At 36.2% G+C, this 22,876-nt stretch overlaps 2 protein-coding genes across 8 annotated transcripts in view; one reads left to right on the top strand and one right to left on the bottom strand.

Moving 5' to 3' along the window:
• The window catches only part of BRD9 (bromodomain containing 9), an 84,751-nt gene extending 83,865 nt beyond the window's left edge, over positions 1-886 (bottom strand). For all 4 annotated transcript variants that reach the window (XM_087947132.1, XM_087947134.1, XM_087947133.1 and 1 more), the window contains exon 1: positions 698-886. In XM_087947132.1, the coding sequence (XP_087803258.1) occupies positions 698-791 (94 nt within the window). In that variant the 5' untranslated portion in view covers positions 792-886. The remainder of the gene's footprint in view (positions 1-697) is intronic.
• On the top strand, positions 878-21,710 carry TRIP13 (thyroid hormone receptor interactor 13). 4 transcript variants are annotated; one of them, XM_087947139.1, is made up of 15 exons: positions 889-1,014; positions 1,115-1,171; positions 3,757-3,859; positions 6,455-6,620; positions 7,696-7,825; positions 8,733-8,788; positions 10,658-10,748; positions 11,125-11,197; positions 11,719-11,782; positions 14,645-14,731; positions 16,257-16,363; positions 17,795-17,948; positions 18,305-18,417; positions 20,655-20,724; positions 21,442-21,710. In XM_087947139.1, the coding sequence occupies exons 3-15, from the start codon at positions 3,768-3,770 to the stop codon at positions 21,535-21,537; spliced, it is 1,299 nt and encodes a 432-aa protein (XP_087803265.1). In that variant the 5' UTR covers positions 889-1,014; positions 1,115-1,171; positions 3,757-3,767; the 3' UTR covers positions 21,538-21,710. The 4 variants fall into 4 exon arrangements, with proteins under 4 accessions (XP_026534103.1, XP_087803265.1, XP_087803267.1 ...); XM_026678318.2 differs by lacking the exon at positions 1,115-1,171 and having other exon boundaries at positions 878-1,014; XM_087947140.1 differs by lacking the exon at positions 889-1,014 and having other exon boundaries at positions 1,111-1,232.
• Positions 21,711-22,876: the final 1,166 nt, after the last annotated feature.

Here is a 22,876-nt window from a genome sequence, read left to right as displayed (position 1 = left end):
TCTCATATATTAGTTTCACCTTTTAAGTTGCATTACTGAAATAAATGAACTTTTGCACAATATTCTAATTTTTTGAATTTCACCTGTAAGTGCACAGTGATAGGATTGGTTAATATTGAAACAACATTAGATGATCTACTGCTGCAATGTCATCTAAGTTAGGGATGCCCCAATCATATAAATTACAGAAATAGGCAAGTGGCAAAGGGGTACTAGCCTTATTCAGTTCAGTTCAGATCCAACATCAAGATCGAACTGGAAGAAAACAATATCAGAGATGAACTCCTGAAAACCAGAGGAATTAAAAAAAAAATCAATCCAGTTCCTCTAAGGAGTCAATAAGGTCAGTACACTCTCAAATTTTACATACAATTGCAGAATTGGCAGTTTTATTTTAATATACTTCTGATTTACAGGCAAATTGAGCCTGCTATCACATATGTGAAACCTTACTTGACCAGAATCCAGACATTTACAGAAATAAATGGATTCCTCCCGAATAATGATAGACTACCGGGAAATAAAAATCCCCCGAAGTTCCATCACAGCCTGGGGAAATGGGACAAAGTCTCAGTGACAAAGGCGCGCAAATGGTGCGCCAAGCGAAACGCTTTTCCAGATGCTCGTATTGTGGATTTACTTTCCTCTTCCTACTCCCCACCCTCCTTCCTCTTCCACGATTGCCCATTTAACCTACCGTCGTAAGCACTGGCCCCAGTTCCAGTAGCAGTAACACTCGGGGCAGATGTTGATCTCCATTCCGCCTTATGCTTCTTATGTTTCTTCCCCATAACTATAATTAAATATTAAAACCCACTTTTCCCAGCCCACCTGGAACCCACACCTCCCTCTAATCTAAGGAACTCGGAAATGGGAGGAAGTGACGTAAGAAGCTAACACGGAAACACTTCTGATCTCAAGTCGGATCCTGGTTAATGAAGAAAGGAGCGCGGGAAATTTGTACAGGCGTAAGTAATTAAGCAACGTATGTTCCAGGTAGCAATTAGCTGTTGGGTACGTGGTCAAGAGTTTTGTTTTGTTTTTTAAATCTCGCCTTTTATGAAACGTATGGATTGAATGAGATTATGTAAATTATGGTTGTTCCACTTTTTAGGGCTTTGGATAATCACTTAAGAGGGAAGCGAAGACAACTTTTATCCTTCTTTTCTGAGTAGGTTGAGCGAATTCCTGCCAAAGAAAAACAAAACGGCCGCGGGATCCCACAAACCGATGTAATTCCAAGCCTTGTGGACGTGACTTTCGTTTTCTTGCATAAGGGAACTGAGAGACGATTGGCGAAAATAATGCTTTGTACAATACTTGAAAATTATTTTGTACTTTGGAAAACTGGGAATGGGCGGTAAATTCAGCCGCCTATTTGGGCTTTTTAAAAATGGTTTAGCAAAAGTCTTTTTGGCAGAAAGGAAAAATTAAATTGCTACAAAAATTTGCAATTTTGTCTTAAATTAAGAATGCAAGAAATTCTTACAGTTATTTAACATTCACTGATTTAAGATGGGGAGTTAAGCTCTTCAGTTGCCAGATTGCTAAATGTATAGGGAAACTATTTACTTCAGCTGAATTTGTTTCCACTCATTTTGAATAAATTAGGAGTGAGCAGCTATGGAGAGCTTAAGATATTTAGAGCTTCGGGAATGCAGGGGAACACTGTTATACAGTGGATGCTGTGAAGACTTGGCTATTCACAAAATGACAGATATAGAAGTAGCCAGTCTAGTTACCAGTAGCCTGAACAGGCAAAGGAAACAACAGAGATTTGGAAAGGAGGTCAGAGAAAGCAGGAAAGGACACAGTAATTGTTTAATTTTCTTGGCATCTGAAACAAAAATTGCAATTAAACAACAGCAAAAAAATGTTTTTAGGCTTGCATGCAATTAACAAAATTACTTTCAACCTTAAATAGCAAAACCACTTTAAATACATTAAATAAACACATTACCTCCTGCTGTACATAGATGAGCTGCAAAATTCCAAGCAATCATTAGATGGAGCAAAGAGATAAAGATTAAAACGAACTTTTTGTTGCCTGGGTTTTTGCAGCTCACATCTTGCCTAATGGGCAATCTAGAAATGTAAAATAAGTACATTAGCTAGCTTTCTCTTCAAGAACATCAATGATTTTCAAAACTGCTCAGTTAGCTTGCCAACAAGAAGCTGAAACTGCTCCCTATGTGTCCTGGAAAAGGACGATTTGGGGATTTAGGCTTTGCCTATTACTGATTCTACCCTGTTTCTCCAACAATATGGCCTCCCCCAATAGGAAGTCCCAACATGTTTTATAGGCATGAAATGAAATTAAGCCCCTCCCCCCAATTAAGGCCTATATTAAAACATGTGAAATGGGGGGGAATGGTGGGGGAGCTTGCCGTTAGGAAGTACTTTTGTTGCACACCCGGATATGGTGCTGCCTGCGTTGACCCCGATACGAAGTGCCCCACCAATGCCAAGGTCAACATCCAAGCCGTCGCCACCCGCCCACCCAAAGATGCAAGGGGGGGAATTAAGTCACCCCCGAAAAGACAGCCTAGCCATTTTTTCGGGGCTCAAAAAAAAATAAGACCCGGCCTTATTATATGAGAAACACGGTACCATATTTTCCCATGTTTTAATAATGGCAAAAGACAAGGGAAATGTGAATAAATCGGGAGCACAGGTAGTTTGTTACCAATCTAGAAAGTGATTTCATCCTAATGCTTGTAGTCTTCAACATACAACTGTTCCTGTAGTGATCAAAGTTACAACACTGAAAAAAATGACTTATGAACATTTTTCACACTTATGACCATTACAGCATTCCCCTGGTGATGTGATCAAAATTCAGACATCTAAGCAACTGATTCATATTTCTGATACCAGTAGTTACAGTGTCCCAAGGTCATGTGCAACCTTCTGACAAAGTCAAACTTAATCATGTTACTAATTTAACAATTGCAGTAATTCTCTAACTGTGGCAAGAAAGGTTGTAAAGTGGGGCAAAGGCCACTTAAATATCTCACTTAGCAAGAGAAATTTTGGGCTCAATAGTGGTTTTAAGTCAAGGACCAACTCTGTGTGTGTGTGTGTGTGTGTGTGTGTATGTATGTATATTAAGTTTTCGCGGGTACTTACATGTATGGTATTCAGCTTTGTTTGGGTTTTTTCCCACATCATTGTAGTTGTGCTTTTAAAGTTGTAGCAACAGACGAACACTATACAGAAGCCTGATGATGGCAGATGAGATTCTGCCGAAACCTTGCTACAACTTTAAAAGCACAACTACAATGATGTGGGAACACACACACACACACACACACACACACATACACATACAGTCACATGGAAACCTGACATAGCAACTTAATGCAAAAAGAATAGGAACTGCATGACTGAAACTTTCTATACTACTGTTCTAAGTGGTATAAAGGCAGTGTTTGGTTGCAAACTGGTATATTTTTATTGTTCCAGGGACATTTAAATTGCAAATAGACTTGGTTTAAATTTATTTTGATATCATTATTCAGAACTTAAATCTCTTTCAGCCAATGGCCAGATTGGAAATTCTGGAAAAATAATACAGGTGTGTCCATAAAAGAGTTGTCATAGAACCATTTTTGCTTTAATGTATCTGATAAATGAATCAGAAATGAAAACACAATAGAAACAGAAATTGGCTATTAATTTTTTAAAAAATACATTTTGAGTGATCAAATAAATTGTTTCTTGGCCTTTTTAAATGTATAACTATTCTCTAATTAGGTTTTTATAAAATGGATGAAGCAACAGGTGATTTAAAATTGCCTCTTCAAAATGACTGGGAATCCCTGCAGATACATGTGGAAGTTCATCAGAAATCAAACAGGTTGGTTTTGTATTGCAGTTTTTGTTCTCTATTGCAAAGTCTCCTACCATTTTTATCAAATGAATAACATGCTATAGATCAACGGTCACCAACCTTTCAGATCTTAGGAACCACTAAATTCATAATTTTAAATCCCGTGGACCATTAATATGAAATTTTGAAAAAGATAAATACATTTGTAGATTAATGGGCCTAGTGAAGAGGGTGGATGTGCTAGCACAGGCATCAGCCCTTCCCCGGTCACCTCATGACTGCTTGGCCCCTTAACTGTGGCCTGCAGATCAGCTGAGTCAATGAGGAATGGGAGATCTCTCCGGGTGCTTGGAGATGTTTCCGATGCACTCTTGCTAGCCCCAGCCCTCCCCACGGCACCAGGCAATCTTAAGCCAAGGACCGCTCTCTTCCTCATCTCACCCTGTGGCTCTGGAGCAGGTGACAACCACGGTTTGCGCTCCGCCAGGCTTGGTGCTTGGGTGTTGCTCAGGCTGCTGCTATGGGGCCATGGGGAAAGCCATGGGGCCCATTGGAATTGGCTCCCCCCCCTAACCCAGCTGCTACTGCTTGAGAAAAGAATGGTTGTTGGAAGCGGGTGCTTACAGTAGAAGTAAAGCACAGCCTGTCCCTTTCAAGCAATTAAATATCTCTGTGTGTGTGTGTGTGAGTGTGAGAGAGAGAGAGAGAGAGAAAGAGAGAGATGACGGAGGCGAGTAACAATGCTGTTTGAAAGAGTTCTCTGCCATCTCTCTCTCTCTCTCTCTCTCTCACACACACACACACACACACACACACACACACACATTTAATGAGAAATGGCGGAAGGCAATCATGTAAGGGGACTGACCCTCCCCTGCCTTCAGTTTGGTGCCTGCTCAGGGTGGTGCACCAAGGCCAGGCCTCTGTGTGAGCGACCCCTGTCCGGCCAACTCAATAAATGGGCTTCCTTGCAGTGCCTCCAGTGAAGCCAGCTGGGCTCGACGACCCCCCCCCCACAAGTCCTGATCTCCAGCTCAGTGTTTTGTGCACACTCAGCTGGCCCGGCTAGTCCCCAAATCCCTACTGAGCAAACACGGGACTGGCGCTGGGCCATGAATCCCAGGTCGGTCAACCTGGGACTGGGGGGAGGGGGACCGGTGCCAGAGCTCTGAGCAGCGGCCAGTGCGGGCTCCATCTGCACGGCCATGAAGTGGGGTCAGCATGGCTGGTTCTTGCCCGCAGCATTAGAGTCAGAGGATAGAGTCAGAGCCGCTGCCACCGGCCAAGATCAGCAGGCCAGCTCGGTGAACCACTGATGCACTGCCACTGCCTGCTTCTGCTTTGCCTTTGCCAGGGCAGCGGGTGCTAGAGGGGTGCTGTCCTCGGCGGGCTAATCCCTGCCCACCGCTTGGTTTGGCAGATGGTGTCTGGCAGGCCCAGGTGCGGTGGGCAGGGAGGCTGCATGGCTCACTCGAGTTGCAAACAACCCGGGGATTTGGGTAGCCTTTACATGGGCGGGATGCCTGCAGGATCCCTGGCTTCCAAGGCCAGAAAGGCCCAGTGTTTGGGCTCAGGCACGCTCTTCTGGGCAGCAGCATAAAAAATATTTTAAAAATCAATATTTTTCCGCAGACCAAAAATTTCCGCAGATTTTTCCGGTGACAGCTGCTATATATAGATGGACAAATGATTACTTCTAAAAGATCAAGCCTTCATTTTATGTATAACATATTTAGAGAAGTAATACTGACAAATCAGTATTGCAATGGATAATAGGTACATTAAGCATATGAAACCATCCTCTACTAGGATAAGAGTTGAAAATTGTTTTAACTGTTTGCCAGGCCCTCTTTCTCAGTTTTTTTTTCATAATATGTTCTATGAATCTTCTGGTTTCACACCTCATGAATGGATTTCATGTGAGACAACAGACAGGAGCCCCCCGCCCCACCTCTTGAAAAGTTCACTCAAACACAGACAGACACATTAACAGCTGTTGTTCAAAAATACAGTAGAAAGCTTTTTCTTCTGTGGAAAAAATACTACAACCACTATTTTTCAGACTGATCTGGGATTTTTTTAATTAATAATTCCATGGCCCAAACAAAGTTTTAAAATCCTTTTCCTAATTCATCAGATAACGGAAACTACAAAGTATTAGCCTCCAGGGTAGTTTTCATTTAGAAGTTTACCTAGGGGCTCTCTGAGCATTCTTTAAACCTGTTGAGTACCAACCTGCCAAAGAAAAATACAAAATGATAACCATCCTGGAAAGTTGGGAGATGGAAGAGATAGTAATGCTTTTGGTAAATAGATACATGAGTGCTGACAGGAGATTCTTTGTGCTGTAAGATTTAGTAGTTCAATCATATTTAGATTTTTCTTTTTCGAAGTTCCTTTTAGTATTGGAATCATGTTAGAACATTGTCTTCAATTGAGGGTATTATAATCAGAACAGTGTCACTTATCAGTCAAGTATGCTTTGCATACCTTCCTCTGATAACATGATAGATTATATTTTGTGTCTCAGCTGGTTGAAATAAGTGGCATTCTATCTTTTCTTGGTTGTAATTGATTATGGTGAAGCTGATTATTATTTTCTATCTTTCTTATTTTAACCAGTACTGCAAAAAAAGAAGATATCAAACTAAGTGTCTTAAAGCTGTTGAAGAGGCACAATGTTATTTTTGGTGATTACAAATGGATTGAGTTTGATGATTGCTACCTAACAAATAATGTACAGTCAATTGCAATTGTGGATACAGAACTACAGCTGAAAGACAGACAGGTAATTTATTCTTTTGCTTATTTGCTTCTCCATAATTAGCTGTTAAAATGTTGCATATTTTAATATTAAAATTACTGAGAAGTTTTTAAAAATAAGAATAAAATAGTTATGCAATATCATGAGTTTTCATATGAGCATGCATCCATACAGCATTATATTATTTATATTTGACATTGGCTGCATATAAGCTCCCAATTGTAATTTAAGTTGCTAAAAGATGACACTAACTTGATGACACATAATCAGTTTCAACCTCTTAATGGTATAGAATAAAGTTAGTCGAGGAATCAAATTCTCCAATTATCTTCGTTGACCCATGAGATCCAACAAAGTGGGCATGCTTCAGGTTCTTTCTATGGTATGAAATAGTGTCAGCTGATAGAACCAAAAGCCTGCCTTAGCTCTTTTTTCATGCCTGGTCTGTGGAACAACATGGTCCTGGTCTTTTTGTTATTCTGTAAGTTCCTGAAAACCTGATTGTTTTCTTGTGCATTGGATCAGAATGCACAATGGGCCTATTTAGAAAAAGGTATTGCACGAGATATGCTTCGTTGGCTTCAATGAATTCTGCATTTGTTCTGTTACTCTTATTCTATTTTAAAAGTTTACTTATAAGTCATCCAGGAGTTACTTTTGGATGCCCACGGCTTCTCCTTAAGTCACTCCACTCCAGGTTTTCCTTGTGAGAAGGGATGGGGCAATCTTCTTCTAAATAACTTTACAGCTCTTCTCTGAGCTTGCTTATACTCCATTCTCCATGCCCTCCCAAATGGAGGAGACAGCTGTTCATCAGAGGGGATCTGCTGCCTATTAGCACCATTGCCTGCTCAGCAGCCGGTCCTCCACTGTCTGTGAAGGCAGGCAGCTTTCCATCTGGTCGAACACCTCCCTCAATACCTGAGCAGGAGCCTGGCCTCTCCAAACATGTCAAGGGAGACACGCCTTCCCTGTTGGACGTCCCAGTTCCAACCCCTTCTCCAAACCTGGCTCTGATTGGGCCATGACAATTACAACATATTTCTAGGTAAGCGTGGGTTTAATTGCACCTAACTTGTTTTCATCTTCTTCACTGCAGCCTATCAGCTTGAATAAGTGCAAACTTTTAATCCATATTTTTCATCTCAATGAGGAAGGGTCTACTACAGAAAATCTGGATGAGGAAGATGAGCATATTGTTGCAGCTAATCAATGGTTATTACCTACAGGTATTTCAAAAGACCCTAAGGATATAATTTGGTTATTTAAGTGGGCAAGATTTTGTTTAAATGTGGATTTATAAAAATAAGCATCAAACTGAACATCATTTTGAAATGATGAAGTATACAGCTTCCTGAAATTGGAAATGTTTCTGAGTCAACAAAATGTATTCTAGTAGACATAATAATTTAAAAAAAAAATTCAAATTCCAGTGGGAAAATAAAGCATGAAATGAGGAGTGTTCATGTTAAAATTCCTGAAACCTAGGAAGTTGTTTTTTAACAGTTGGCTTATATCTGAGTTACCCAAGCTTTTCAGCCTTGGGAACTGGCAGGCGGGGGGGGGGAGAGAGGTGATAGGTTCTTTATGCATGGAGGACAAGCACATGCACAGCTTTATTTGTGTGTGCACCTGCTGCTCACACAAATGGAGCGCATGCACCCACTGCTTGCGCAGACGTGATGTGCATATCAGCCATTTCCATGGCCTGATTGTGAAGGGCTCAAAGCCCAGTAGTGGGCTACAGCCTGGGGGATGAGGACCCTTGGCTTATACCTCATGAATTGTGTAGGCAAAGGTAATCATATCAAGAATGGTGTTATTTGTTCAGAAATACATGTTCTTAGCTTTAGACTTTAAAGAAAGATAATAAATATTCCATAAAGATACATACTATTTTTGGTTTCATTTTTACTTTGAAGCCATGATCTTTCATTTTCTCAAACCTTTCTTTTCAGCTAATTGGGAGTTTTCTGACTGGCCAGTATAGCAATATGGGCAAAATACTCAGTCCCTCATTATTATAGTCACTATAGTAACTGCTTCAAAAATCCCAAGGTTTCTGTTGCCAACTATACTGTTTTTAATAGTTTGCCCTTTTCTCTTTAAAATAATATACAATTTTTGCTTTAACAGTTGAGTTTCATCGTCTATGGGAAAGCCTAATTTATGATGCTGAAATAAAATCGGATGTAAGTTGCATTTTAATCGAGTTTTGAAATGGTTGATTATGTTTGAAACAATGTAATTTATAATTTATCAGATTGACAAAGTCAATGTGACTAGGTCTGTAGAGATTCTCAATCATTCAGGTCACGGTTGCCCCAAAGGTGCTTTTACCAAAAGGCAACTGGACTTGGATTTTTTTCTTTGAAAGCATTTTGATTCTCCTCCAAGAAGAAGATTCTTCAGTTCTAACTTTAATTGATCCAGATTGGGTCAATCTGATTATGTCAAATTTTCTTCATTCAAAAAGATGTCTTTTTTGCAATGATTTTACAGGATTATTATTACATTATTAATTATAGGAATTTCCCATTGATAACAAATATTGTTTTAATAACTGTTTACTTAAAGTACACTGTGTTTCTTGGCATTTATTTATGTCATTGAAGAATTTGGTGCTTCCTGATCTTGGCAAAATTAAAATGGCATTACAGGAGTACTAAAAATAGAGTGGAATTCATGGTAAGGATCAGATAACTGAAAATAAGACTCGATGCATCCTGTGAAGTGCAGTCTAGTTTACAAAAATATATATTACAATACTTAAGTGTCAAAAGCTAGTTTTATAGGCTAGTCATATCATTTGAAAGAAGAAAGTTTGAAAAACATTTCCCCTTAATTAGAATTTGCAACAAGTGATTGAGAGTGTGAAGTTGAGATAATTGTATATAATTTTAAGATTGCTTTGCTTTTGTTTTCTTTAATTAGAGTTAAGTAAGATAGAAGTTTTTTTCTGACATCAGAAATGAAATTTCTTTCATCGCCGACTTGAACACGTTTGGCTGATAGGAGCATATATAAACTTATGTATTACAAGTATACAAAGAGGTCATTTTCAAAACAAATCAAAGCTTGATTTCATAGCCAATTTCCAGGCCTGTTATATTACTTTCTCTTGGGTTTTTTAGTTTTAACTCCCCCTTTAGTTCATGCTTAAGCCATATCTTATGTATGGATATGTTGAATAATTCACTCCTAAAATCAGATCACCTTCACTCAGATCTATTGTATGCTCCTGCTTTCTCTTAGTTTCACAACATAACAATCCTCTTTTCCATCCACAATCCATTATAATCTTAAACAAGTGAATTTTTCATGTAATACAGCAAGAAAGACAGAAAGAAAATGATAATTTTCTACTTAATGCCTTAAGTTAAAGTTACTATCCCTAATGGCATATCACAAGTTAGTTGTACTTGTGATAGAGCGTTAAAGGAAATTTTTTTTCTTCTTTTATTGGCTCCTTTCATATATTTTGGAAATGTTTGTGCATACATTACTTTTCAATGAGTGAACAATAGGTTTCTTTTCTGAACAGAATCTCATGTAACATTTGTACAAATACAGTACTGAATTTTAAAAAGTTAAATTATCTAATTTAAGATTATGTATTATAATTTCTCCAGTCTTGAATCCTGAAGAAATAGGCATTTAAAAATGAGGATATTGAGAAATTCTAGGTATTTCCAAGAAAGATATAATTCATAAATGGGTACGCTATTTCATTCCCAAATTCTATCTGCTTTGATATAATTTGACTTGTTCCCCAAATTTTACGTTTATATGTGTGTAAAATGCCATAAAATTATATCAGCAGCTACAATTTTGTCAAAGGCTTTTTCAGTTTGATGATAAAATTACAAGTTGATCTTGTTTTTATTCAAGTCTGTTAAATCTGCAACAAACCTAACATTTAATACTTTTATTATAATGTCAATAATTTTCTTATGCCTTAATATCATTGGATTGATTTGCTTTTCACATTGATGAAAATAATTTAATAAAATGTTCAGTTTTGTACTAATATGCTACTGTCTACTTTATTCTTTAATTAGTTATTAAATTATGTGACCACAACATTACTATTCTCTGACCGAAATGTTGATAACAACTTGATATCATGGAACAGAGTTATTCTACTACATGGTAACTATAATCTTTTTAATTAAAAAGCAATGCAGCTAAAATACTTCAGTGTAATGCTTAACTTGTAGCATTTTGTAAGACTGAGAATGTTTCTCTTCAGTGGTTTAAATAATTTGTAGAATAATTCTGTAAGAAAATCTGTATTATTTCTTCTATCCTGTACTACAATGGAAACTGAAAGATGAAGCAAAACATAGTCCCAATTACTACTTTGCACTGTATTTTCGTGTACTGAACTACTTTGTATGACTTGTCACTATTGTGATACTGCCATAATTCAGTAGCAAATGCTGTCAGATGATGTGCCAGGAAATATGCTGAATAAACATTCAATCGTATTCTTTATATTTAATAGTATTCTATATTTTGATTGTAGGTCCTCCTGGAACTGGTAAAACTTCTCTTTGTAGAGCAATGGCCCAGAAGTTGACTATTAGACTTTCACATAGGTAACTTTATGTAATGTTTTCTATATTTGAAGTCAAAATAGCATCTAATTTACAAGCTAGCATTTCAATATTAATTTGCAAAGGTTGAATATTATTGTATGTACGTTCTTTTAATCTGGAGCTTTCCCATTTGGACATCCTATAATCCCTGTTGTGCAACCGCTGCTTCCACAACATTGTAAACATCTAATTGAAAACAAAAAGTATTTGTGTATTTCAGAGCAATATAAATGAAACATCATGACCTGTAATAACTTTGAAATTGATAATTCCTTTGACACTGGTTATTTTTCCTTATTTAATAATAGTTATTTCAGGTTGTAAAACTAACAAAGTTGACCCTGTTTCAGCTTCATTTGTTTTAGTTAATTCTAACAAAATGATAAATGATCAACTTCGTTTCAATCATTGTTCTATGCATAATTCTAAGATTCTAGGGAAAAGTATTATCTGGTCTAATGCTTTATGAAGACATGACAGGAATAATAATCTTTAAGGGTAAATTTTAATTGAACTTTTAGATACTGCCATGGACAGTTGGTAGAGATAAATAGCCACAGCCTCTTTTCTAAGTGGTTCTCGGAGGTATGTATTTATATATATATTTTTCAGGTGTTTAAATTTGTGATTTCTGGAATATGTTGAATTGCTAGGGAATTTAATACTCTATCTTGCTAGTTTTTGGTGTTAATAAATTATCATATCTCAGTATAATGAACCTGTGTAATGAAAGGACAAGTCCTATTCATTCCAGAATCTGCCACACATTGGAAAAGTAGGCAAGGAAAAGCTGACTCAGTCCGGAAGGCTACTTAACACCGATCAATCAAACGGGGTTTCCATACTTTTGCACTCCAAATAGGATATGCCTAATAATGGAGGGAAAGAGCAGGGAGTAGTTCATACCCTTCCTTAGGGCTAAAGAGAAGAAAAATTTTGTTGTTTTGGAATCCTAATCTCAAGAGGGGCAAGTAGAGAGGTTTTTTTGCTGGAGCAAAACCAAAAAAGCCCCCTCCAGAAATAAAGGTGAAAGAGATTGGGGGGAAAAGCTGATATGAGAGAGATAATGGGTTTGAGGGAGATTCTGAAGAGAGAGCTCTCTAAGTGAAACAAATAAAGATTGTTGTGTAATAAATCTTGATGGAAGAGTAGAGAAAGACTGGAACGGAATTTGATGTAAATTATTCTTTATTGCAGAAATCTATTTGCTCCAACTTATAGGTTCACCATAACCCTTTTATAGGCCTGCTTAATTATTTCTTGTAAGTTTTGTAAATAAATGTTATTGATCTTAAATAAAGCAAAATCATTCTTATCTTTTTTCAACACTTTAATCTTTGATCCTCAGGTTCCATCCACCAAATCTGTGAAATTTATTACAATTTGTGGTTACATCAAGTCTTGAACATTTTGTGCCATTTTACATTTTTTAAAACCATAGATGGTATACACACATCTCAAACCTATTAGGAAGTGATGTTACAGAGGTTTTTTTTCCATTTTTTCCCATTCTTATCCATTTTATTATTATTTTAAATATATTTGCATGTCATTGAAAAGCAATTCTTGGCAGGCACATACAAATGTTACATAAAACAACCCCCATATAAACATTTAAAAATACAACAATGCAGCAAAAATAAAGAATAAAAGGGGGCAAAATTAACAAACTAAAAGAAAACATTATCCTCAATAATATCATAACATTCATAGTAGTATGACAGATCAATTCAGACTTGTTACCACAATTTAGATGGTAAAATTAGAAAGTATTATGAAACCTTTCCCATAGCAGGATGTGGAGCTAAGTCTGGGGAGCAGAAAGCGAATTTGAGACTTCCTATCTTTCACAGTAATCTTAATATATCTGCATAATACTAATGGCCTATAGAATAGTGAAAAATTAAGCATTATTTTGCCAAATGGTGGCAAACTCTTCATATAAGTAGGTCTTGTTTTATTTAAATTTCATTCAAATAGGCCTTTTGTTATATTTTATTGTTCTCCCCATTTTATTGGTTGGTTGGAGTTGTTCTTTATTTCTCCAGCAGCAGTCTTTAGTGTTCATCTTGGAAAGTTCCTCTGAAAACTGAGGCCTTCCACGGAGCTCTTATAAGTGTGATTCAAGGGTATTATGACTGGATCATTACAGGCTGTGATTAAGCCTTAGTCAGGCTATTCAATAGTTTCAGGAACAACCCCAAGTTTCCTCCAGAATATAAAGGTCAAACACCTTTCTTCCCTGCAGGGAAATTAGTTGCAGTATTTGTAATAATCTTTTTCAATGAATTCCCTTAAAGGGAAGCTGGAATTCTAATTATAGAATTAAAAGGTGTACTAAATCTGTCCTCCTGCTCCTTACAAGAATCCAGACCAAAACATTTTCAACACATAGTATCTGGCCCTTTTTGAATACATTTATTTATATATCATATTTAGAAATTTCCCATCACTCATAGAGCAACATACATTCAATGAAAGGAGACATTTCTGAGTCCAATGTTGAAGTGCTCTTACGATTTTTCCGTTTATTATGCAAGTAAAACAACTTACTACTGTTTATATATCTACATATCTATCTGACATCTTATGAAGTATTAACAGCCTGATTAACTTTACTCTTTGAAATTGTTACAGTCAACCATTTATTGATTAACAGCAAAAGGAATGGGATTTCACAATAGTATATTCTGAAATGTCTGTTCATTGATTTTAGAGTAAAATATTTTTATTTTATATTTTAGGCTTCAAAGGGTTTTGGCTACAGGCTAGTAAAAATAGTACTATATGAAGAGCCTGAATAGCTGTTTTGAGTATCCTTTCTCATAAATTTCCCAGTGCTTATAACTGACTTCAAATATAACAGAGATTCTTATGTATGTTTTTTTTCTTGCTTTCTACCATATGATCTGTAATATTAATTTCAATGGTGGCATTACAAAAAGGCACACTATTTCCCAAAAAAGAATAAACCAGCAAAAATCAACAACACAACTCAGTCTTATTCCAAGTCAACATATTACTTTTTTCTGAAACCAGATCAAGTAGATATACAATATTTAGAATTGTTGTCACAGTGCAGTTTATGTGTCAAGAAATAGTTGTTAGGAGAGTGTTAGGAGTAGGCATGCTCCATTTAGGTCTAGTCTAGCTATTCTACAATTTTGTTTCTCCTTTTGCATCCTATAATTTTGTGATCGCTAAAATACAGAATCCTGCATATTACTTCTACTTCTGAGGGAATTTCCACTTGTCTCTTCTTTGGGGTAACAGTCATAGTTAAGATTCTATATGCGAAATGTATTGTTTCAGCCATGCAGAATATGTCAGCAGCAAGTATACAACCATGTTGCCTTGAGAATAAACAATAATCAGATTAATAATCAGTTAAACTGTAATTCTATAGGGAAAAAATATGTTATCAATTTATATACTACTATTTTTTAGAGCGGCAAACTTGTTACAAAAATGTTTCAGAAGATTCAAGAATTAATTGATGACAAAGATGCCCTTGTATTTGTACTTATTGATGAGGTATGATTACACTAGTATTTCAATATTATAAATTGTTTGCACTAGAGAGTGGGATGTGATAGGATTAGAAGGGATGCATTTTTTCCATCCAGTTCCTGTTTAAGATCATTAACAAGAATAATCAATGCCCTTTTCATCACATGCCTAGATCTGAGTCTAGCCTAAAAGCAGTCTAGATAATACCACTGTATCTTTAAGGGAACTCTGTTGCTGTCTAAGAAAGAAAAGGTAGTGGTCTTAAATCCAACAAGAATTTCTTAAATGCCTATCACTTCCTCTTTAGAATAGCAACATTCTGGCACTCAACGAACCATTGACAATCTTCCAGAGCCAGGCTGTCACATTCCCCCAAGTAACCCAGATCTAAGAGAAGCGTGAGATGAAAATCATATATGGCAGAGATTGAGCTTCTAAAGAAATACGGCTTTAATTACAGTCTAGCTTAAACATCAGGTGTGCAGGCTAGGATTTATCTCTAGTGCAAACATTGTTGCAGAGCCATGTAACATCAATGACAAAAAGTTTTTGATCGGGTTTACTGATAAACCAACAGTATCTTCTCCCTGAAAGAAAGAGAGGTGGTTTCAGGGATTCATATACTAGTAAACTTAAGCTTATAGAGAAAGTGTTAGCCATTTTCCTCTCTACATCCATCTGTGTTGGGCTTTTTTCTTTTTATTCAGCGATGGCTGGATTTTATAAGTTTATGTCCCTAGTCAGAGTACAAATTTACAAAACATGGAATTACTGATCACAAAAGTTGATCATTTAACAACAAAAGTATGACATAACAGTTTTCTGGGATAAGGAGAAAGTTATTAGTATTAGTAATGATATTAGTAATGATAGATTGAATGGATGTGATTTACCATTTCTATTTTATGGCTGCTCATTTACAGGTTTGAAAATAGTTCACTGCCACAATTTTCAAATTTGGACTTGGCATACAAACACCAGGGAAATACAATAACTCCAAAAACAGAATGCTTTCTATGTGACTGATAAATATCAAGATATAAATTAATTACAAGGAAAAGTTTGCTTTGTTCTTTATAAAGCTTCCCGAACTTAAAAATCTTGGGAGAGAACATTTTTTAGTTTTGACATTTGATGGGATCTCAAAATCTCTTTTCTATTTGTTTCATTTTTTTAAATTTTACTTTATTTTAAACAATTATATAGTTGTCCAACTCCATCAAAGTAATTCTGGGCAAAAAATAAACTCAGCAAAACCACTTGGAGGCCAAGGTTTTTTTCCTGCTGAATTTTCAGGCAGCAAAGATTTTTTGTTTATAAAGCTCTGTGTTAAATGTTCATTGTCTTTAATTACAGTAATATATCTTAAATGTTTTTCCCTATCCTGAGGTAGAAATAATAGAAATGGCACACTGTTTAAGAGGTCAGGCAGAATTCTCATTTTTAAATTAATTTTTAATTTTTAAATTAATTTTAATTTAATTTTTTTAAATTTTAATTTAAATCCTAAAAATATGTATGAGGTAGCAACCTTTTTTTTCATTTGCAGGTGGAAAGTCTCACAGCTGCTCGTAGTGCTTTTCATGCAGGTACTGAACCTTCTGATGCCATCCGTGTTGTAAATGCTGTACTGACACAAATTGATCAGATCAAAAGGTAATCATTCATCATTACCATTTATTAAAAAAGATTAAAAATAAAATAGGACTATCTGGAACCAAGAAAAGATTACTCCTTTACTTTCATATAAACTTTTTTTGGGGAAAAGCAATTAAATATATTTTATATATATAATTATTAATTACATATTTTTCAGACTATAAGATGCTCCGAACTACACCTAGCTTTTGGGTGGGAAAAAATCTTCCTCAGCCTCCAAGCAATTTGCCTTCTTGCAGCAAACAGCCTGGTCAGCTTCAGCACAACCTGATTTAGCATAAGCAGCTGATTGTTGATTGGATCTGCCTCCTGGAATACTAATGATCAGCTGTTCCAGTCTGCAGGGATCGCCTATTGCCGCCTCCCTACGCCCTATTTTCTGCCTTTGCGCGCTCCATAGGATGCCTTGAGGTCAAAAACAGGGCGCACACAGGCTGAAAATGGGTACACAGAGATGGTAATGGGCAATGGTGATCCCTGCAGATTGGAACAGCTGATCATAGGTATTCCGGGAGGCAGTTCCAACCAACAATCAGCTGCTTGTGCTAAATCAGGCTGTGCTGAAGCTGACCAGGCTGTTTGCTGTTTGATGCAAGGAAGCAAATTGCTGGGAGGCAGAGGCCAAAAACAAGTTACAACAGTAACACAAGACAAGTTTTCATTCCTCAGGAAAGTGTTTGAGTATATAAGACTTCTCACTGTTCCTACGGAAAAAAATACTACTCAGTTATGGATCAAATGAGGTTTGACAATTTTAAACAAAATTAGTAGTTTTGTTTGATATAATTAGGATAATTATATCATTATTTTTAATTAATTATATAATTATCCTAATTTTATCAAACAAAACTACTAATTTTCAGAGTTGATTTAAAGTTGTCAAACCTCATTTGATCCATAATTGAGCAGTAATTTGTTTCCATAGAACAGTGAGAAGTCTTATATACTCAAAGTTTCCTGAGGAATTAAAACTTGTCTCATGTTAAAAAAATTCTGTGTTCAGAATGGCTGCAAAAGTTGATAGAGTTAGCAGAGATGGCAAAATTGACTGCTGATTAGAGAAAGGAACCCGATTTTGTTTCTACTTGGAAACTGCTTTTGGACTTTGAATAAAACTTTGATTTTGGGTTTTGCTGATTAGATTTGTTATAAAAATGGCTATAGTAAAGTATTATATAAAAGTAAAAAGTTGAGGTTTTATGTTACTCCCTTATTCTACTGCATCAAACGGAGTCAGAAGTCAGTTTCTTTTTCTTTTCCCTCTTACCCTACACTTTTTTTCTCTTCCCCTTTTCCTCATTTTTCCCTTATTTTCATTTTTTTTTGTACTTCTGTGTTTTATATTTTGATGAACTAATATTTAAATCAGAAAAATTTCTGTATTCCTTAAATATATGAAGTGACATTATTGCAATTGTGATTTTAAAGGTATCCTAATGTGGTTATAATGACGACTTCAAATATCACAGAGAAAATTGATATTGCTTTTATAGATAGAGCTGATATTAAACAATATATCGGGCCACCTTCTCCTGCAGCTATATTCAAAATCTATCATTCTTGCATAGAAGAACTAATGAAGGTAATTTCAATATTCTTAAAATTCTTAAAGTATAATTAACAGATAATCAGAGTTGGAAGGGACCTTATAGGTTATCTAATCCAACTGCCCAAGCGGAAGACCCTACACCGTTTCTGACAAATGGCAGTTCTTATCCTTGAAGATATTACATTTAAATTATTTTTACTTTTATTCTTGCTAATGAAGTTTTTCTGTGTATTTAACTTGCACAAGGAAGCAATGCCTATTTATTTTTAATAACTTATTTGTTTTGAATAGTATCTTTATATTTATTGCATTGGTGGTTAACGCTTTTTAAATGACTGATTTTTAGTTTTATATTCATTTTTTGTAAATGAAAACTTTTTTTTCCTAAGTGCCAAATAATATATCCCCGTCAGCAACTGTTAACACTCCATGAACTAGAGATGATTGGTTACTTAGAAAACGACGTGTCAAAATTAAGTCTCCTGTTAAAAGATATTTCAAGGTACATATCAGTGCTTAATTTTAGGTGACTTTTTGTTTTATACTTTGATGATCGTTCCATAAGATCAAGCACTGTTTTCAGAATCAAATAGCCAAGACCTCACATTCTAGATAGTACCAAATCTGACCTAGAAACCTATGTCTTTGCTATATAGAGGGAGTTAGTAAATGTAAATCTGGGAGAAGCCCAAGTCAGAGGGTGTGCCTGGCACACTGGTAGGGAACTGCCTGAAACAAATAACATTCTATTTGGCTAGATTTAGCTTCATTTCATTCAGACCATAACAGCCCCCAAGCACTGGGTCAACTCTTCCACTGTAGGTCCAACATGACTGGAGTAGAGACGGAAAGCTGTATTTCAGTGTCTACTTGTAGGTCTGGAGCCAGATAGTACTTGGGAAGAATTTTTTCAAAAACTAAGAACAACTCTGTGCTCAACAAATGGGTCTTTGTGATGATATCAATAAAAGTTCTCTTTCTACAGGTATTAATAACAAATTCATGAGACAACGATCTCTTAGATACTCCTCCCCCAGCTATTAAAAAGCAATTGAAAAACTGACACATTTTACAATATTTAGCTATTTGTATGCTAGGGGATGCCTTTGAATCTGTCTGAGATTCCTGGCAACTGTCTGGACTAGTTTTTGCAGGGAGTTTTTTTAATGACATTTTGCAGAAGTGGTTTGATATTGCCCCCTTCTTAGGGTTGAGAGAGAGTGAGTCACCCAAAGTCACCTAGCTGGTTTTGAAAGTACAGAATAGTGTCAGTGAATCCTAGTTAACACATCTGATTTTTCAGAATATAACTTTTCTAGACCAGGTTGAATGAGCAATACTTTTAACTGATCAACAGCACATTCATATTTTCAGGATTTATCTCAGGTTGCCCATCTCATCTAGATTGTAATCAAATTTGGATAAGATTCTTAGGCATCAATATTTTTATTTGTCTTAATGAGAAGGAGTAATAGAATTGAATGTAATATTGTACTTAATTTTAATACTCTAAATGAATCCCAGAAAGTCTCAAGAAGTCTATTTTGGAACAAAATTACAAATGGTTTACATTTTTTACTTTAGGGAACAATGGGAATAAAACCTAATGCTTTATATCTTTTTCCTCTAGATATATAAAATTATTTGAGGACTAGTCTGTCCTTGCTGCCTTTTTCCATTCTGTAAAGAATGCTTTGTTGCTATTAACAGCAGAAAAATACTGTTCTCATCTCTGGCTATCGCTTGAAATCTCTTCGAAATGTATATTGCATAAGTGTACTTCTGCATTCTCAGGTCAACTTCCCAGCAAAACTTAGAACACCAAAAAGTAATACATTTACATTCAGTACTCTGAAATGCACACTGACAGTTCATTTTTGTTCAAAATGAAAAGGCAATACCTCTGCAACAAGAAGAAACATCTAGTATTTCTGAAGGACAAATTTAATTCCTGGAGCATTTATTTACAACATCCACTGGTTTGAACTACTTAAATTTTTGGAGTTCACAACCTAGTAGAATTTATTTTAAAAGCTAAGAAATTGAAGAAGATATTTAAAATAAGTTACTTTAAAAGCTGAGTAATTTAAATTATAAGGGATTATACTGGAACTTTTGTAATTGAAACAGGGTATTTCAAATTAAGAATGCTTTGGAAAAGTCGGGAATATTTTGTATATCATAACAAAGCTAGATTACACAAATGTGTTAAGATTGCAAAATCATTACCGTTGTATAAACAGTATATTTTGCTGGCCCTAATAGGTTTCTTGTTACTTGTTCTTTTGGTCTGCAACTTACTTGGCGAATGCCAGAAATGTTTTGTAAAAAAACAAATAGCAGGTTCAAAAACCAATAATCCAAACCTGGGGCACTTAAAATAATACGAAAATATTTCTATAAACCACAAAATATATCCTCAAAATTTGTTTTGAGATTGGAACCTTTATTCCTAGCTCAAGAAGTTGTGAGATTAATTTGCACAACTTTTATTTTGTTTTTAGTAGTATTATGTAGGTATATACTTAAATAATGTGTAATCTGATAGAAAGTAAATTCAGTCAGATTAAATCCCACTTCTAATATTTAATACAATCCAAAAATATTACCATCGAGCAAATAAGGTCCACCATCCAATAGCATATTGGTTCAATATGGATTATGTTGTGAAATTTATTCCAGTTTCCTTATATGTTCATATTGACAAAAATCAAACCTAATGCATATTTCTGCTTATAGGAAAAGTCAAGGACTTAGCGGTCGTATCTTAAGAAAACTTCCTTTTCTAGCCCATGCACTGTATATTCAAGTAAGATGATGTTATTTTATAAAATTCATAAAATACATAAATAGTCCTATGTGTGCGCTTGATTTTTACTCAGTGATAACTGTAATTATAGTGGCTCTTTCCTGCCTTCCGTTGCTTTGGAGAATAAACTAACCCTCTTCCCTGTGACACCCTTTAAGTATTGGAAGACAATTATCATGTCACCCTTAAGCCTTTCCTTTGTTAGTCTAAACCAGCAGTTCCCAACTTTTCGAGCTTGGTGGAATGGGGGGGAGATGGGAGAGTTCTGTGAGTGAGGCAGACATGCGAGCGCATCCGGCCCCATTTGCATAAGTAGCAGGCATGTGCATCCATTGCTTGCACAAGTGGACCTTTTTGAGTACGAGCACCTACCTCTCGCACATGTGGATTGGCATGGGCGTATATGCCCGCTTTATGGCCCAGTTTCGAGCAGGCCACAGCCCAGTAGTGGGTCAGAGATTGGGATTCCCGGACTAAATATATCTAGTTCCCTTAGTCATTGTTGAAGAGCACTGGGCCCAAGGCAGAACTCTGAGGACTGCTTGCTTCATAATGCTGCAGAAATGCCATTAGAAATGTTCTGTTTCCATGAAATTTATACATTTATGTAATGCCTGAAATATTTCATAGAGTGTGTTAAATAACTCTTCAATTCTTTTTATATAGTGAATTTACAGCTTTTATTCTGGCACTTAACATTTTTATTTTTCCTTCTAGTCTCCTAATGTTATAATGAGAACTTTCCTTCAAGCTTTATCACTTGCAGTGGACAAACAATTTGAAGAACGAGCAAAGCTTTCAGAGTCTAATTGATAGTCTCATTCCTACTCTGTTTTGTGGTAATTTTCTTTACGTACATTTTACTTTGTTTTTCTATCTGCCTACTGAGATTGCTAATTAAGAACCATGCATCCTTAATCTGAAGATCAGTTCAGACTTTTTTTTCAATTATTGCATATATAATAAATTACTTCTATATATTCAAAGGTTTTGTTTTGTTTGGGTCATCAAGATGCCATGTACTGTTAGGGAAAGTCATTTAAAAGCAATTCCAAGAAGTTGTTATTCCCAATAATTTTGACACATTCTTGGAGTTGGAATGCCTATGATTTATATCATTTTATGTTGATTCTCTGAACTAGACGACTACCTTTTATATCTCTTGAAAAATATAATACTGTGTGTAGTGAAAATCTTATCTTATAGTACATTAAGACCAACTAGGAAATCATTAATGATAAATAAGAATCATTTTTGTGTGTTTGTTTCACTTCTCATCCAAGAAGCTTATTCTACCCTAAACTGAAGAAGCTTTTTGGATGAGAAATAAAAAGTTTTCAAAGAAAAAAGAACAAGTTCAGTTGCCTTTTGGAGAAAGGATCTTTGGGATATGCTAACTAAAGTTTCTGTCCGATTAAAAATACACAGAAAACTACATGTTGACTAAGAAGAGATTTTTTTTTGGTATAATATATGCATGAGTTCAAGCCAGACCAATCCTAAAAAGAAACCATCTCACAGAATATCTGTTATTTCACTTTTTACTTACAATTTAATATGTATATTTAATTCGATTCTAATAGGTAAAAAGTACATTAACCAAATATAATTGGCAACGCCCTAAAAATAAAACAAATTAATACAAGTTTGAAGTCTTAACCACATCTGAGCTGAGGTTTCAAATAGACCAGGAGTCAAACTCAAGGCCCGCGGGCTGGATTTGGCTCATAATGTGGCTAAATCTGGCCCAGAGGGCTGCCCTTGAGACAGCAAAGGACCAGCCCCAGTGCTTCATCCCTGACTCATGCTGTCCAGGCACCAATCTATAACTTGATGGCTATCATCAGGGCTGCAACAGGGTCAGCCTTGTATCCATGGAGCCAGTGAGAAACCGTTGTGCTACCTCAGCTCCACCCCATGGCGCTCGACGCCTCCTGTGCTCATTCCCAGGGGGCAGGGGAGAGGCAATGGGGGTGGCTCCAGAGCGGTCCCGTGGATCTAAGGCTCACCATGTTTCAGGCCGGATGACTGCCATCCAGTTATAGATCAGTGCTGCGCCATCAGCACCTCCATGACCTGCTTGCTAGCCCGGTCTTCCCTTTCACTGGAACCACCCCTGCCCTGCTCCACGTGGGAAAGTCATAGCTGCGGT

This window comes from Notechis scutatus, chromosome Z, assembly GCF_049901735.1.
Source record: "Notechis scutatus isolate UNSWTSFEM ecotype Mainland chromosome Z, rNotScu1.2, whole genome shotgun sequence".
NCBI lineage: Eukaryota > Metazoa > Chordata > Lepidosauria > Squamata > Elapidae > Notechis > Notechis scutatus.
This window is presented reverse-complemented; position numbering and strand designations above follow the sequence as displayed.